This window comes from Capra hircus, chromosome 6 (genome assembly GCF_001704415.2).
Source record: "Capra hircus breed San Clemente chromosome 6, ASM170441v1, whole genome shotgun sequence".
NCBI lineage: Eukaryota > Metazoa > Chordata > Mammalia > Artiodactyla > Bovidae > Capra > Capra hircus.
In genome coordinates this window covers 25,288,739-25,306,296 of record NC_030813.1, presented here as the reverse complement: position 1 = coordinate 25,306,296, position 17,558 = coordinate 25,288,739, and the positions used below count along the sequence as shown (strand labels likewise).

At 37.8% G+C, this 17,558-nt stretch overlaps 1 protein-coding gene across 1 annotated transcript in view; it reads left to right on the top strand.

The window, feature by feature from the left end:
- Positions 2,820–17,558, top strand: part of MTTP (microsomal triglyceride transfer protein) — a 54,854-nt gene continuing 40,115 nt past the window's right edge. The window contains exons 1-3 of the mRNA XM_005681379.2: positions 2,820–2,957; positions 9,108–9,295; positions 10,838–10,981. Coding sequence (XP_005681436.2) covers positions 2,897–2,957; positions 9,108–9,295; positions 10,838–10,981 — 393 coding nt within the window. The 5' untranslated portion in view covers positions 2,820–2,896. The remainder of the gene's footprint in view (positions 2,958–9,107; positions 9,296–10,837; positions 10,982–17,558) is intronic.

Below are 17,558 nucleotides of genomic sequence, written 5' to 3'. Positions count from 1 at the left end.
GTTCCGCCGTCCCTGGGATTCTCCAGGCAAGAACACTGGAGTGGGTTGCCATTTCCTTCTCCAATGCGGGAAAGTGGAAAGTGAAAAGTGAAAGTGAAGTCGCTCTATTACTTGATTGTGACCTGACTAGCACAGATCAGTTTTTTTCCTGGGACCATCTGTTCAGCCTGGAAATTCTAACCACAGCAATTAAGCTACCTGTTAGCCTCCACACAAAAGTGTGATGGACTTATTAAAAGACAGTCTGAATTGATAATTCTTTGTCATACCTAATAAATCAATTTTCTACCTCCTATCTCTAATATTATTTAAGTAAAGTAGGATATTGGATCTAGGTTTCAATGTTTGTTTTTCTATGATCCTTAAATCATTTTACTAAATTAACCTAAATGTCATTTTGCTAACATGTGAAATAATGGTTGTTAGGTTATACTACAAAACGTTCAGTGCTTGGCATAGTGTATTAACCTAGTAATTGTACCATAGATGGCAAGCTCTTATTTTTGTATCGTGCTGTGCTTTTCTGTATTGCTTCACATGCTGTGTAAATAGCTGATTTACACGTGATAAGATTTGGAGGTATTTCCCACATTATTGTAAAATGTCACTTTGCTTGGTCAACAGGGTAACCAAGGAGAATGCCTCTCCTTTGGTACACAGAATTCACTGGATATGAAAACGCTTTGGCATTCTTATTTCATCTCTGAAACTATCTTAAGAAGTCTTTCAAATATCTTTGTAAAAAGTTAAGGATGATGGTGGTTATTACCAACAGAAGTAGCCTTATTTGAACATCCTATATTTAAATGACTACTTAATACAGAGACTCATAGGTGCTTTCTAGTGGAAAGCAAATGCTCAAATGAAACAGATTTTGTTAGGCAATAGTGATATGCTTTTTATTGGTTAGACTCTGGTAAACACCTGACGACGAATAGTACTTTAACCAAATAGACACGTATCGTGTACCACATAGTCAAACCACAAGCATGTAGCTGTAAACCTCAAATGAAAACAAAAGGCAGTTCTCATAGAATTTAAAATAGTCCTTAATCTAAGCAAAAAAATATGTAAAGTTTAAGTGACTATAGTGGCTTCATATCACTATGTATGCAATAAAGAAATTGTGGGACTACATTGAAATCTATTCAAATGTAAAGCAATAAAGCACTTTCATGTTATCTTGTATTTATAATACCTAACATTCATAAAAACTTATATTTCTTCAACAGTTATTTTTCTAAGAGGACAACTTATTATTTTCTATTTACCCCAGGACAACTTATTATTTATAACTTTAAAGTGAAAATAATAACCAAATATTTTATTTTTGTATAGGTACTTTAGCCATAATTTATATATAAAACATGATAGCAAATGAAGTTTTAATCTCAATAGAGGATAAAGACAAATGATTTTCACATTTCAGTTCTTTGTAAAAAATATACATATTTCAAAAGGAAGTATGCTTAACTTTGAGATTTTATATTTTAGATTTCATCTTGTGGCCCTGTTTATCAAGTTGACTATCTCTTACCTGTGTTGTCTAGAAGATTTAAGGTTAGGATTCTAGAAAAGGGTTTGGAGAGAGATGGGGTTAGATATAAGAACCCGTTATGCTTAAACATGGCCATACTGCTGCTGTTTAGTTGCTAAGTCATGTCTGATTCTGTGACCCTATAGACTGTAGCCCATCAGGCTCCTCTGTCCATGAAATTTCCCAGGCAAGAATGGGTTGCCATTTCCTTCTCCAGGGGATCTTTCTGACCCAGGTCTCCGGCTTGGCCAAGAGGTGAATTCTTTACCAGTGAGCCAGCAGGGAAGCCCCAAACATGGCCATGAGTATTTTCAATTTTCTTTGAAAAATCCCTTTACCAACACATTTGCCAAAGCATCCCCACATGGTTTGCAAATAGCCTCATTTTAGTAGGTTTTATTCATAGCAAGTTTCTCTTGCAGAAGTTTATAAGAGCAGAGCTGGTTTAGTTAGTGTGGTTTTAGCCATTCTAGGGTATTCACTTTAATTCTAGAGAAGTGCCCTAATTAATTTTCTGTTGCAAAAGTAGTAAGGACTGGAATCCCTTTTCTGAATTTCTGCCTAGAACTGGGATTCAGAAAGCACAGGGAACTCCAGCCAGCCAGTCTGAGGATCCAGACAATTGTTTATTGTCATAGCTATAGCTAGAGGTCTGCTATGATAAACTCAGTTGCCTGCTAGTGTGTTAATGGCAGACAATGCTGATTCACACATAAGAAGAATCATCTAGTTTTCGGAAATGAATGTTGTATCTAGTCTAACATTATTTTGAAGTGATTGGTGGTGGTACAAGTTAAAATTTTTAAATTTAAATTCTAAAATTCAGAGTGATTTTTTAATAATAGCATACACATGGTATAAAAAATTTCAGATAACCATACAAGAGAATAAAATTCCATCAAGTTTACCTGAGTTCTCAAATCCTCACCACCCTCTCACATCAAATGGTAAATGTGAAGACAGGCATTTAATGGTATGGACATGTTGATGGTTATGTGCTGAGCAGAAAAGTATCCTCCTCAGTTTTCCTTGATTGCCCCTCTATACTTCTGAATTTACAAGATGGTAATTGCTTTAGTTTAGCTCTCAAAAGTGAAAATTTTCTTGATTTTTCTTATTGAGTAAAAAAGTAAAAGAGTGAGAGACTGGAAACTATAGCCCCCCTGAGTTTAATCATTAATAGTGAGCCCTTCTGTGAACTTAGGTCCTGATTTTGGAGTTTGGAGTCTGACCTTTCTCCCAAAGATAAACATTGTTGCAGGTTCTGAGAAGGGTCACTCCCTGGCTGCCATTGAAAGAGTCCACTTCTCAGTGACTTCTAGTTGGGAACTGAATGCATTAAAGGATAGCTTAACCAATATGATTCTGCTTGCTGTGCTTTTTCTCTGCTTCATTTCCTCATATTCAGCTTCTGTTAAAGGTAAGTTTGTGTTGCCTTCTGCTAAACTTTAATTTTAATCGTTGAGGGGGAAAAAGTGTTTGTATGTGTAATGAAAGAATTCTTAACTAAGTGATCTTCAAATCCATGTAACTTTAGAATGCTGGTGAAGGCATGACTGGATTGGAATGAAAACTAAATTCGAATTCCTACATACATTAAGAAAACAGAGGCTCCTTTTAGTTTCAGTCCTTCAGACTAGCATGCTTCTTGCTTCATTCTCTCATTCATGGTTTATTTTTAAAAGGGAGAAAAGAGATGCCAGCTATTGTTACCTGGTGCTGCTGGTCACTCAATGAATACAGCTATTTCATTTGAATTGTAAAAGTAGATTTTAAAAAAAGAGTTCTTAAATTTCCTTCTAGTTGCCTAGCAATGTGACATCAAAAAGAATTAGACCCAATGAAAAAGGCATTTGATTTATCAAAGGATTATGAATGAAATGGTAAAGCCTGTATTTAATTCTATCATCATTCAAAAAAGATAAGATTATCATAGTTGATGGATTATAGAAAATAAAACTACATGACATAGATTTAAGAGATAACATTTATCCTTGGAAAAATAGTGTTGCTCATTATAGTTTCTATTTTAAGATAATATTGATTTAAAAACATACAAATTGCTAACTTTCAGAGCAAACAAACTTTTGAGTAATGATTTCAAAAAGCTGTATGAAATATATTAATATGTAATCTTGTTTTAAATCAGCTAATTTATGCATGCCTTGAATTTCTAAATATTGCACCTGTAAAATGATCGCTTTCTAGAATCTCTTAAGAGGACTCTCCATCAAAGTCAGTTAACCTATTATAAAACATCATGATAGTGTCCAATTTTAATAACTGTGTATGCTAAGCAATTGATATAAAACAATTCACTTGTAAGCTTCTAAAATCCTCTTGAGATAACTGTGACTTTTTTTTAATACGGTAAAGTTTGTCTCAAAATTTTTTGTATGGAAAATTTCCACATGAGGAAAAGAGACAATTTTTGCTATTGGAACAATAAATGTGGGGGGGGGGCCTAAATTATTTCACCTAAGCAAATTGCACTTCAGATTCTTAAACTAAAGATTATACATATATTTATATGCCTGTATATGTATTACCATTTTCTAAAATGTTTGGTAAAGATATAGCCCTTACTTGCATGAAAGAAAATTTTAAAGAGAAGAAATAAAGGTTTGTAAATTATATCTGACAGAGAATTGTGAAACAGCTTGCATTTTATCTGTCAAATACTGCTAAATATTCATAATATGACCAATTTATGCACCATGAGATCAAACCTAATACCATGATTATTTTGAGAAAAATGATTGAGCTATTGTGGGCTTCTCTTTTTTCCTTTTCCTACATGGAATATTGGATAACTTGATGTTTTCAAATATATGCATTTGTAAAGATTTAAATACACACATATGCACATACAGAAATGACATACAGGAAAATATGACTGAGAACATAATAGATAGCTACAGTTTGTTGTAAGTTCAGTGACAAATCCAGAAGTTTAGAAACTGAAGCTTATACAATTTAGGCTCCATTTTTGAGGAAAAAAAATCTACATTTTCACAAAAAATATTTTACTTTCACAAATATCACTGAAAAAAGATATGACATGCATGCATAACGCTAGGGTCCCCTTCTAAGATCTTGGAAAAGGCCTGGGCAAGTGGGGGCTTCAAAGCTTAAGTGTTATTACTGTTGTGATATAACCTACTTGTGCCAAATATCGTGAATAAAAAATATAGGACTTGGCAACTTTCTCTTTCCCAGATGGGGTAACTTCTTATATTATGGTGCTTTGTTCACTCAGTTGTGTCCGATTCTTTGCTACCCCATAGACTGTAGCTCACCAGGCACCTCTGTCCATGGGATTTCCCAGGCAAGGATACTGGAGTGGGGTGCCATTACCTTTTCCAGGAGGTCTTCCCAGCCTAGGAATTGAACTCTAGGCTCTCGTACCTCCTGCACTGGCAGGTGGATTTTTTACCAGTAGCGCCACCTGGGAAGCCGTGTATTACAGTATATTGGTTTAATCATAGATTCCTTGTCCTTTGAAATGATTGACATTTAATAAGCAAACTAGTTGTGAAGAGTTTACTTTAAAATCAGGCCATTATAAATTTGGGATGTTATGCATCACTTCAAAACTCATCTCAGAGTTAATTATCAATGCAATTATTTAGCAAATCTCCAGATCTGGGTGGATGTTGAGAGCAGATTGGACTGTAAAGAGAATGGAGAAGGAGTTAGTATAGAGAAGAGATATGCTGACTCAATGTTTGGGAGACTCACGTATCCTCTACTTTTTCTAAATCATATTTTGTAATGGCGGGTCTATTCTCACTGCCTTCTGTGGGTTTTCTTCATAATGCTTTTCCTTTCAATAATCCACCCATACGTACACTTTCTTCTTAATCTTGTTACCTCCAAACCTGAACTGTTCCTTCACACCAGTCTTTCTTTCATTTCCTGGCCTGACTGTACTTTTCAGTCCATTCACAACAACCATCTTCCATTTTTTCCCTCCCTTATCCTTCATCCTACTCTTTTCCTTCCAGCCTTCTGGGTTTCTGTTGGATTCCTAAGTCCCCTTATCTTTCATCCTTATCATCACTGCAGGTCTCTTCAAGCCTCACCTTTACTAGCTTATTTCCACTTTGTCTTTTTGCTTAAGTCAATTAACTATTATATTGATCTGAGTTTAATAAAAGAATACTTTATGATATTTTTTTTAAAGTTCAAAATTAAAAGCTTTTTTCCTTTTGTGGTAGTAAAAAAAAATCCCTCAAAGGAACACATTGAAACGGTACAGACTCCTTTGGGAGCTAAACATTGATTTGCTCATTTAATCTACCATCAAGTCCTGTTGCCCTTCTGCATACTCTACAGAGCAACACCCAAAGACAGAAATTTAGTCCAGATATATTAATGGAACATGCCCCCACTTGCTGGTATTGCCAGATCTCTGAGTAACATAAACAAAGAAAAACTTATCAAAGAGGAAAGGACAGCTGGGACAACACTTCAGCATCATCCACTTATTTAAAGGATGTGTCTTTAAATCCTTTTTAGGATGTATCTCCTATTGAAAGAGGTAGGAAAAGTTGTAGAACAAAGCCATTCTTTCCTCTACTTTATCACTTCCAAGTCATCATCGGGAACTGAAATATATTGTCCCTTTTCACATTCTTTTGACCAGTCAAGTAAAAACAAACAAACAAAAAAACCCAACATGATAGTTTGGAAGGCTTTGGCATTAAAGAGAAACTTGTCCTAGTTATTTTCATCAGAAGCCACTTCAGGTTGCCACAAAACTTGAATTTTAGTATATTCCGACATCAAATTCTGCATTGTATCTGCTACGTTGAATTAAATGTGGAGTCAGCTTTTCTCAACTGCCCTATATTGCTTACCTATCAGAATTGCTGTGAGGGTTAGATAAGGCAACAAGTATTTCCTTTTTGCCCTTTGTGGAGTTTGATAGGTGTCATAAAAAAGGCCTCTTTGACCAAAATATCTTCCTGGTCAGACAGCTGGTGTTTGAACTTGCTGCAGTATCCCCAGTTTGGGGAGGCTGGAGGGACTTACAGACTTTGTCTCCTTCAAGGTTTTTCCTGCCTTTGTCTGCTTCCTTATTTCATACCTGAGGTTCTGCCTGACTTGTTGTTTGGACACAGCGTGTTATCATGTACGCGTTTGGGTAACCACTCCATTGCTTCCTTCTGGTTTTTCTGTTAAAGATTTTCCTGTTAAAATCCTCATCCCCTTTCATTGAAGTTTTGTCAGATCGTGTAACTTCACCACCCAAAACTTTTCAATAGTTTTTCATCTCACTCAGTCGAATTCTGCTGCTGCTAAGTCGCTTCAGTCGTGTCTGACTCTGTGCGACCCCATAGACGGCAGCCCACCAGGCTCCGCCGTCCCTGGGATTCTCCAGGCAAGAACACTGGAGTGGGTTGCCATTTCCTTCTCCAGTGCATGAAAGTGAAAAGTGAAAGTGAAGTCGCTCAGTCGTGTCGACTCTTAGTGACCCCATGGACTGCAGCCCACCAGGCTTCTCCATCCATGGGATTATCCATGCAAGACTACTGGAGTGGGGTGCCATTGCCTTCTCCGAGTCGAATTCTAAGTCTATGCAAATACCTTCCCCCTTCACCTACCATCTCCCAGCCACTCATGGGTGCCTATTTGACCTCATCTTTTCCAGCTTTTTCTTTTACCCAATCCCAGAGTCTTTGGCCTCTGTTATTCCTCCATTACCCCTCTGGGAACTCTCCTCAGGGTCTTTGAACTTGTTCTCCCTTGTGTGGTGGTGAGAAATGGGAGGAAGGAGGGGTGGGGAGTGCCCTCTCTGCAGATATCCAACTGACTAGCCTAAAGTCCTTGCCCAGAATATTACCTTCTCAATAAAGATTTTCCCCTCAGTTCAGTCAGTTCAGTTCAGTTCAGTCACTCAGTCGTGTCCGACTCTTTGCGACCCCATGAATCGCAGCACGCCAGGCCTGCATCCTCATTTCCTTTCCTATTTCATTTTTCTTCATTTGCACTTCTAATATTCTTTATAATTTACTTATGTACTTGCTTTTTTTATTGCCCATCCCCCCTCATTTAAATGTAAATACCACAAAGGTAGACATGTTGTCTGTTTGTTAACTGGTATAGCCCCAAAACCTAGAAAAGTGTTGACTACCCATTAGGTGTTCAGTACATCCTTGTTGAATGAATGAATGAATTCCTAGCTCACTCCCCAGAAATGGAAGAGGTCAACCTAAAGGTTTATATGTGTATAGTGTAGGCAGAACATGGTCTCTGGATCCAGACAGGGTGTTAGAGGCTTCACCACTAATTTCCTGAGTGATCTTAGATAAATTGTATAATCTCTGTGTCTCTTGATTTCCTCATCTATAAAATCAGTCTAATAATAGTACCTACCCCATTAGATTTTTGTGAGGATTAAATAATACGTATGAAAGACTTAGAACAGATAGTAAGGAGATTTTCTTAGTTTTTGACTTTTCAAGTAATTTTACTTCCTTTCTCAGTTGCCTCCCTTCTCTCCTAGTCATCTTGGCCTCCTTTTCTGTCCCTTCCCCGTATGCATATTTCTTGTGGGGGAAAAAGAGACATGGTTGCCTGTTATAGTTAACTAGTCAATTCTGCCCTGTTAACCCTGAGGAAAAATGCCTATTGGAATCTTTTTTTAACTCTCTCCTGAGAGCTATGAATAGAAGATATATTAAAAGACTTTATATGACTTCAGCTCATCTTTGGGAAAGACTGGATGCTACTATTTTATGTTTTCTTTGGGTTAAGATATACCAACTGGAAAGTATATGAACTCTTCCATATATCTTTTTTTTTTTTTTGGTTATGATGCTGACTTGTATACTATTTGACATTAAACTTTAAATTGTCCCTTCCAAATTAAAACCTGTGCTGGATTTTATGTAGGAAAACATCATTTTATTCAGGAACAGCTAATTTAAATTTACGTATGTGTTGCCTGGAAATGTACTTTCATACTGAAAATTTGCTACTTTAATTAATAGGATAAATTACCTTGAAGGGATATTGTTCAAATGTTCAAAATATCCAATGTAAGGGACTACCATCTAACTACTAAAATTTCTTTGGCTTTGACCTGTTGTATTTTAAATATGTTAATTGCAAATTATCAAGCAATCTCTGGCTGAACTTCTACTTGAAATCAAATTTTATTATTTTATTTAAAGAAAGCTGGGCAGGGAGAGGGGAAGAAATAATCTACATATAAGTTAAAGCAATACAATGATATTTATTTTAAAATATTCTACCAAGGCAGTTCAACCAAGGCAGTATTTAGATAATCGGATTATTATTTAAAGATACAAATTAAGTTTTCTCAAATGGAAGCTTATTTCTTTGTTAGTTGTTGTTTTTGTTGTTTAACCAATAATTTCAGCAGATGAAGAAGTAGAATCATGTTTCACTTAGCAAAGATTTACTCCCGCTAACAAATATAAGCTCCCACTGGGTACCACTGTGCTGGAGAAGGAATGCATTGATGGCAAGACAGCGTAGTCCCTGGCCTGCTGGGCGCCTTACAACTAAGACTTGACTTGCATCACGGTCTTTTTTACAGGTCACACAACTGGTCTCTCATTAAATAATGACCGACTATACAAACTCACATACTCCAGTGAAGTTTTTCTCGATCGGGGCAAAGGAAACCTCCAAGACAGTGTGGGCTACCGAATTTCATCCAATGTGGATGTCGTCTTACTGTGGAGGAGTCCTGATGGTGATGATAACCAGCTGATCCAAATTACAGTGGGTATTTTCTACCAGAGAGATGCAAAGATTAGATGTTAGCAAAGTCTTTGAGAAGTGTACCATTCAATAGCACTTGTTTGTGCTGTTGGCCATATGTTCATTGAATATTATCCATCACTAAAATAAGTAGATATACAGTTTTGAAGTTTTTGCTTATCAAAAATTATCTGATCTTTCCAAATTATTGAAGCAGGCAAATGAAGGTGTCTACTGATAACTGAAGTATTATGTTCAGTTCTATATGTCATTTTTGTTGTTGTTCAGTAGCTCAGTTGTGTCTGACTGTGATCCCATGGACTGCAGCATGCCAGGCTGTTAATATGTCATGTTAATAGGTACAATAAATTAGAATCCATTTGAAATGTTCTGCATGTAAGGAGTGTAGAATCCATGTCATATGAAAAGCAATTGAGACCACTAGTCGTGTCTGACTCTGTGCAACCTCATAGACGGCAGCCCACCAGGCTCCCCCGTCCCTGGGATTCTCCAGGCAAGAACACTGGAGTGGGTTGCCATTTCCTTCTCCAATGTGTGAAAGTGAAGTCGTGTCCAACTCTTAGCAACCCCATTGACTGCAGCCTACCAGGCTCCTCTGCCCATGGGATTTTCCAGGCAAGAGTACTGATCTAGCTTTCCTGAGTTCCTTGATCTGACAGGTGGAATCACTAATGAGGGAGTAACATATTCTGCTTTCTTCCTGAGGACAGAACCAGGTGCTTCCCTGAATGGCAGTGTTTGGTCAGTTATGATGCTTTAGATTTATGTGTTGACAAAGAAGGTCAAATTAGATGGCCTTTGGAGTCTCTTTGGACTTTAATATATGATTCCACATTTGCTTTTCAAGGACCTAAAAGCAATAGATTTCTTTAGTAAAGTCAGTTCTCCTTCTACATGTCAGGGTGAAGCAGGCACCAGGACCAAGATTTTCCTCATTGTAACTGATAAGTAGTTGGCAATATACTTTATAATGAGGTATCGTTGCAATACATTTATCAAGTGATCTTTGCTTCTTTGGTTGTCTCCAACAGCTGTGTGTATTTTCCGAGTTGGATCAAAACTTTATCATCCACCTCCCCATTTCTCAGTAGAACAGTATTCTGCAGAAAACATTCTGTACCTCTTTGTTCAGCAATCAGATTGTTAATGCTTAATTTTGTATGTATAGATGAGGTACAACGGGGCAGGATACCTTTCAAACAAATGGTACAGAAAGTGAAGAGAGCAGGCAGACAGCAACAGTTCAAAACAAATGAAGAGAGTGAAAACGACATTAAAGAGCCATATTCCAGGCACAGTGACTATAAACCTGAAGTCACGGATTCCTTTAATGTCAGTATTTTTACCTAATTCAAAAACCTAGTTTTTGAATACTTTCTCCTTTCTTTTAAAGATGATGGCTAGGTACTGTGACTCGTGTGTTGAATGACAGAAGAAATTATGGCCAACTCTGTTTATTGCTTTACCATGTTATTTTCTAGGAAGCTCTGATGGAAACAGGTACAGGAAGTTTTTCTAATAGGTTTCTTTCCGTGATTCCAGATGAAAGATGTAAATGTTGAAAATGTGAATCAACAGAGAGGAGAGAAGAGCATTTTCAAAGGAAAAAAGTCATCTCAAATCATAAGAAAGGAAAACTTGGAAGCAATGCAAAGACCTGTGCTCCTTCATCTAGTTCACGGAAAGGTAAAAGAGATTTTTGGAGTTCCATGTCTTTTTTTCCCCCAACTTCATCTTTTTCTTCCTTAGGTAGATATTAATATCATTTTAGGTGATCATGGTGTCACTACTTTTGTGAAAAATGGAGTTTTTTTTTTTTTTAAAGAACTAAGAAATGGAAGTCACAAATTAAATGTTTCATAAGTAAATCAAAGCACTGGATTCACTTATATTACCTAGCCATTTATGTTCCCTATTTTTATGAAAAATCTTTATAGTAGCATCAAGTATTTGTTTATTGATGAGAGGCAGTATTAAAAGGTACATTCCTTATTAAATTAGAAAGGATTAAAAAGCTACTATAACACAATCGGTCATCATAGATGAATGGATAAATTCAGGAAAGTAGGCAAATTATAAAAATGAAAGGATCTAAATTAGATAAGTGATATGCATTTGTCATAAGAGCATCAATAACTGGCTTGAGTACAAAACTGCGGCTTTTGAAGGGACATGGCATTTCTAAGATAGAGTTGATTAAAAAAAATCACTTAGAGATTAAAGTTATGACTTTGAAAAGCATTTTATATACTAAAGTAACGAATGAGCACTATATGTTGGAAATTTGCTCTGAAAATTCTGTAAATATGATTACTTACAATTTGAATCTCATCTCTTAAAACTGTCTTTTGGATGTTTGGAATTGAAACACAATTGTGATCTGTGAATTTTCAGGCATTAAATATATGGGTTTGTGAACAGTATAGATGTTATACTGATATGTTAAAACATACTATAGTAGTAAAGATGAAAGCTTACTTTCAGGAATTATTGTAGAAAAAAAGAAAGGGATCAGTAAAATTTCAAATCTCTAAAATTTCTCTAGATCAAAAATTTCCAGATTCAAACTAAAAATGAAAACAAATACGTTAAAATACAAATTTAAGACATGTAATATGTTGCTATTCCTGATGCTCATTTTTAGTAAAGTACTAAAAAAGGGATTCTCAAGAAGGCTTATTGTATCATCACTCTCTTACAACCAAATATGAATCACCATTTCAGGAATGCTTCTCTCCCTTCTCTACTCGTGAAAATATTAATACTTATTATGCTTCAAGCTTTGCTTACAGGCCTTTTCTTTTGTAACATTCACACCCTTTTAACCAGCTGGAAATAACTATCCCTCTTTAGAATCTTCTTAGCACATTATAGCTCACTCATAACCCTTATCACTTTCCTTTTGGCCATTTGTGTTCATTGCTACATGAACATTTGTGTTCATTGCTAGGTTTTGGTGAAAAAAATTGTTCTTCCTCTTTATATTCCAGCCCTTCTACTCTCTTCCTGAGCAAAGCAGTCAGAACCAAGTCTTGCACTGACTGATTCGGTGTTCTGGAAGCCTTTCCCAAAAGCTGTGCTTCCCTGAGCCTACCCAGGTATTGCTAGTGCTAAAGAACCTACCTGTCAATGCAGGAGACATAAGAGATGTGGGTTCGATCCCTGTGTCGGGAAGATCCTCTGGAGGAGGGCATGGCAATCCACTACAGAATTCTTGCGTGGGCAATTTCATGGACAGAGGAGCCTGACAGGCTACAGTCCATGGGGGTCACAAAAGAGTCAGATACAATTTAGCTAAAACATATTTAATGCTTAATACCTGCACTGACCGAAGGTATTACGTGAATTCTCTCTTTTATCTCCATAGCAGCCCTGGGAAGCAGGTGCTGCTTTTTCATCCTCTTGTAATAGATGAGGAAATCAAAGTTAAGAGAAGGAAAGAAACTTGCCTAGGGTCACACAATTAGCAGGTGGTGGAGCTGGGATTTAAAAGAGAGGGTCTGTGTGGAAACTTCTATGTTTTTACTGTCTTTTCTAGCTGGAAAGTATTTGGGGGAAAAAACATGTCTCTGGTTGCCTTGTAGTCTTCTTGTCATTCTTCACCGTATGTATTAACTCAGTTGATTTTCATGTGGCCCAACTATGTAAACAACAGGAAATACTGTTATTTTTTTCTTTGGCATTCCATTGTGGCAACATGCTTGAGCCATAACATATTAATTGCATTTATAATCTAAGTGTGAAATGTTAGTCACTCAGTTGTGTCCAATTCTTTGTGACCCCATGGATTGTAGCCCACCAGGCTCCTCTGTCAATGGAATTATCCAGGCAAGAATCCTGGAGTGGGTAATCATTCCCTTCTCAAGGGGTTCTTCTCAATCCAGGGATCAAACCCAAGACTTCCACTTTGCAGGTGATTCTCTACCATCTGAGCCACCAGGGAAGCCCAAATCAGTCAGTGCTAAAGGAAATCAACCTTTCCTTTCATTGAAAGGAAATCCTCCTTTCATTGAAAGGGTGCTGAAGCTGAAGCTCCAATACTTTGGCTAAACCACAGCCAATCATTTTATAGCCCTGTGGGCGGCAGTTGAGTACAAAGTCTTTGGTTACACATAGAGGAGGACTCAGTGCCTCCCTGTACAAAGGCTGGGATGGAGCTGCCACATCATTATTTCAGTGACCCCAACGTGTCGTTTCTGCAGGAGCTGTTTCTTATGATGATTTACTGTAGTCACAAGTTAAAGTACATTGTGGTATCTTTCATTTATATGATAAAGTACTTGTTGGAAAAAACATGACCCTGGAGATAAAGAAGCCACGTGGAATTTTTAGCCACTTCACTGTCAGAAATATCATTATTTTAACTATCACATCATCTTACTATGGGAGAAATTATGAAAGGAAAGTCTGTACTGCTGATTAGCAGTTTTCTCAGAGAGTATTTTCTATCCCAGATTCAATTTAAGTTTTACTCCCTGAAATTTCTGTGATCTCAAGGTTTCTCACCAGCATGTATTTTTGTTTCTCAGAGTCCAAATTTACATTATAAAAGATATCCCATGAAAATACTTGGATGCATGTTTATTGCACATATGTTTTTTTCATCTCCCCCTACTTAAATGTTTGGGTATGACTCTAATTTATGTACAAATTAAGTTGGAAACATGACAGTTTTCTACTTAAGATTGACATGCAAAAGATGCCTCGTTACCACATGGATTTTTTTTTGGCCTGAAATGCTAATCCAATTAACTGGAATATTACCAGATTTCTATTTCTGGTTTTCATTCAGTATTGACTGAATTAATCATGTGGCTGCTGAGTCTGCCCTTCAATTTTGTTGTCCCTAGGCATTGATTAAAAGACGCTTACTCCTTGGAAGAAAAGTTATGACCAATCTAGAAAGCATATTCAAAAGCAGGGACATTACTTTGCTGGCTAAGGTCTGTCTAGTCAAGGCTATGGTTTTTCCTGTGGTCATGTATGGATGTGAGAGTTGGACTGTGAAGAAGGCTGAGCACCGAAGAATTGATGCTTTTGAACTGTGGTGTTGGCGAAGACTCTTGAGAGTCCTTTGGACTCCAAGGGGATCCAACCAGTCCATTCTAAAGGAGATCAACCCTGGGATTTCTTTGGAGGAAATGATGCTGAAGCTGAAACTCTAGTACTTTGGCCAGCTCATGCGAAGAGTTGACTCATTGGAAAAGGCTCTGATGCTGGGAGGGATTGGGGGCAGGAGGAGAAGGGGACGACCAAGGATGAGATGGCTGGATGGCATCACGGACTCGATGGACATGAGTCTGAGTGAACTCCGGGAGATGGTGATGGACAGGGAGGCCTGGCGTGCTGCAGTTCACGGGGTTGCAAAGAGTCGGACATGACTGAGCTACTGAACTGAACTGAACTCAACTGAGGCATTGATTTGCTCTCTGAATCTGGCAGCGTGGCTCCTGTGAAAATGAAAGTGAAAGTGAAGTCACTCAGTCGTGTCCGACTCTTTGCGACCCCATGGATAGTAGCCTGCACCAAGCTCCTCCATCCATGGGATTTTCAAGGGAAGAAGTACTGGAGTGGGTTGCCATTTCCTTCTCCAGGGAATCTTCCCAACCCAGGGATCGAACCCAAGTCTCTCACATTGTAGACAGACACTTTACCATCTGAGCCCCAACCTCCAAAAGAAAAATGACACCTTGAAAGCCTGCTAACTCTTTGTGTATTTCTTCACTTGTCCGTTTTACAGGGCACCGTTTCCTAGCTATGCTCTTTCTTAGGTACATATGAAAGAGACATACATAGCTTCAGCTAAGCAGACCAAAGAAAGTGACTAATCTCTGTTTGCTGTGATCCTTTTTGTTTAGTTTTGCTCTTTGGCTGGTTAATGAAGTTTTGCTTTCTCTTTTTCGTAATGAATGTATAAATTGAAGGAATGTATAGAAGCATTTTTTTCTGACTTCTAGGGGAAATTGGCCCTCAAAATTTGGCCAGAAGAAGCACTGCACCTCCTTCGTCACAACCCACCCTTATTGCTCTGTGTTTAGTTTCCTTGGATTGACGGCTTACTTTGTGACTATGCCGCTCAGGGACTGTGAATTTAGATAAGAGTCCTGTGCTCTTGGATATTCAGAGCTCATTTCAGAACTGAATGAAGTAATCAGATTTATGGCCTGAGTATAATAAAACTCACTCAGTTCCTGTTGTGAAATAATGAATTTAAGATTGTGTCAGCCTCGTGGATTAAACTTCAAAGTTCTGACTTTATTATTTCTTAATTACCAAAAGTCCACTTTATTCTGACAGTTTTTACATTTAGCTAGCAGGGACACAAGTGCTGTCTTCCTGCTGGGTCTCAGTGGTCTGCATGGGCCTCAGTGGTCTGCAACTGAAGGGAGGGAATTTAGGTCCCAAAGGTTAGCAGGCATACAAAAGGAAAAAGAGGCTTGTCATCTTTTCTAGTTCTATGGAGACAATAAAAACTAATAGGAGGAATGAAAAAGAACTTTCTGTCTCACACTTTGTGTTGCTCAGCCTGCCAGGAAAAAGTCTGTCATATCATTTTCTTAGGGATATGGCAGTCAAGATCAGACGGAGGAGTAGGAGGAGAGTATTTAACCTTATATATGAAGATTAAATCTGTCAACTGGGTTTCTGAAATTTTAGAGAAAACTTTATAAGCAATTCAGGCATATTTTATAGCTTGGAAGCAAACTGAGGACACTGATCTGATGGTAGTACAAGTATTTTTCCTACTTAATGGATCCTCTCACTTTCTGAGGTATTTAAGGCTCAGGCCAAAAACGTCCCAGATCGTAGGCATGTGCGTATTGCTAACAGTGAGCCCTTCTGACTGTGTATGGGCTCAAGAAATCCAGTTAGGATCCTTTAATAGTCCTGATATTTGGAGATTAAGTTCTCCCAAATATTTGCAAGGAAAGTTACACTCTAATTCCTCAAAGGTAAGAAAACCTAGTTTACAAAATAGAACATCAGAAACTCAAACTTGGTTCTGAGAAATTGTCAGTGATTTGTTTGAGAATATGATACCGTGGATTTCCAGACGTTGAGGTCACTATTCCAGTTCCCTTTTAACCTGGACAAACACAATCCCAACATTTATAGGTTCATCCAGTGTAATGACTAAAATTGATTGCCAGATAAAGTACCCAGTAAATCTGTCCCTAGGCCGAATAATATGTATAAAATAAAAATAGAAACTTTGAGGTACTTGTTTGAATTATCAGGCAAAGTATTTTCATCTAAGGTATGGGGGAGTTTTCATGTACACTAAATTGTTCAGATTGGTATTAATTGAGTTTATTGCATAATGACTAAGCTTTCAGTTTTACTTGAGAAGTCATGGTTGGTTTTAAAGAGAAATAGGAAGGCATTCAGGATATTTCTGGTAGACATGCATCTATAATTACCATAAACCTTGGGAATTTTTATAGGGAAGCTATATCCATCCTCTCCATTTCTAAATCATGTGATGTGTTTGAAGTCAGGGTAAAAAATGACAGCCTGCTTTCCAGAAAATTCTTTGTATTTTTATCCTTGTGTCTTAAACGTGAGCTAAATGGTCGAAATGGTATGAGACAGTTATCGTCTCTGTGCCTGTAAATGTCAAGGATGAAACAAAGCTAAGATAAGCCGTTTACTATTGCAGCCAAATCACAGTCCCCTTCCTCATTCTAGCCTTTTCCCTGCTTTCTGAAGAGAAACTCAAAGCAGTGCCTGTGGCAGGCCATGCTGTGTTAGCACCGTAAACCTCAAATCTTCCCACCTTCTGTGTCTCCTCATACCCAAGGCCAACAGGAATGCTCTGGAGGGCCAAAGAACATCAGCCTTGTGGAATTTTGTCCATGGGCATTTTGGCCACGTGTGGGCCCTTATCATAGCCCTTAGAGGCCGTGCTGTCTCCGGATTCTCAAGCATGGTGATTGCCATTCTCTACAAGAATCTATTTTTGTGATGTTACTTTGAAACTTGATTAGTTTTTTTAAAATTCTGTTTATACGTTTTTGACTGTGATGAAGACTTGATTTTTGTCTTCGCTGCGCTGAATGGGAATTCTCTAGCTCCAGGGGCTGCTCTTCCCTGAGGTGCAGGTTCCTCATTGTGGCGGCTTCTCTTGTTGCGGAGCATGGGCTTTAAGCGCATAGCTTTCAATAGTTGTCTCGTGTGAGCTCAGTAGTTGTGGCACTCCAGCTTAGTTATTCTGCGGTATGTGGGATCTTCTTGGACCAGGAATCAAACCCATGTCCCCTGC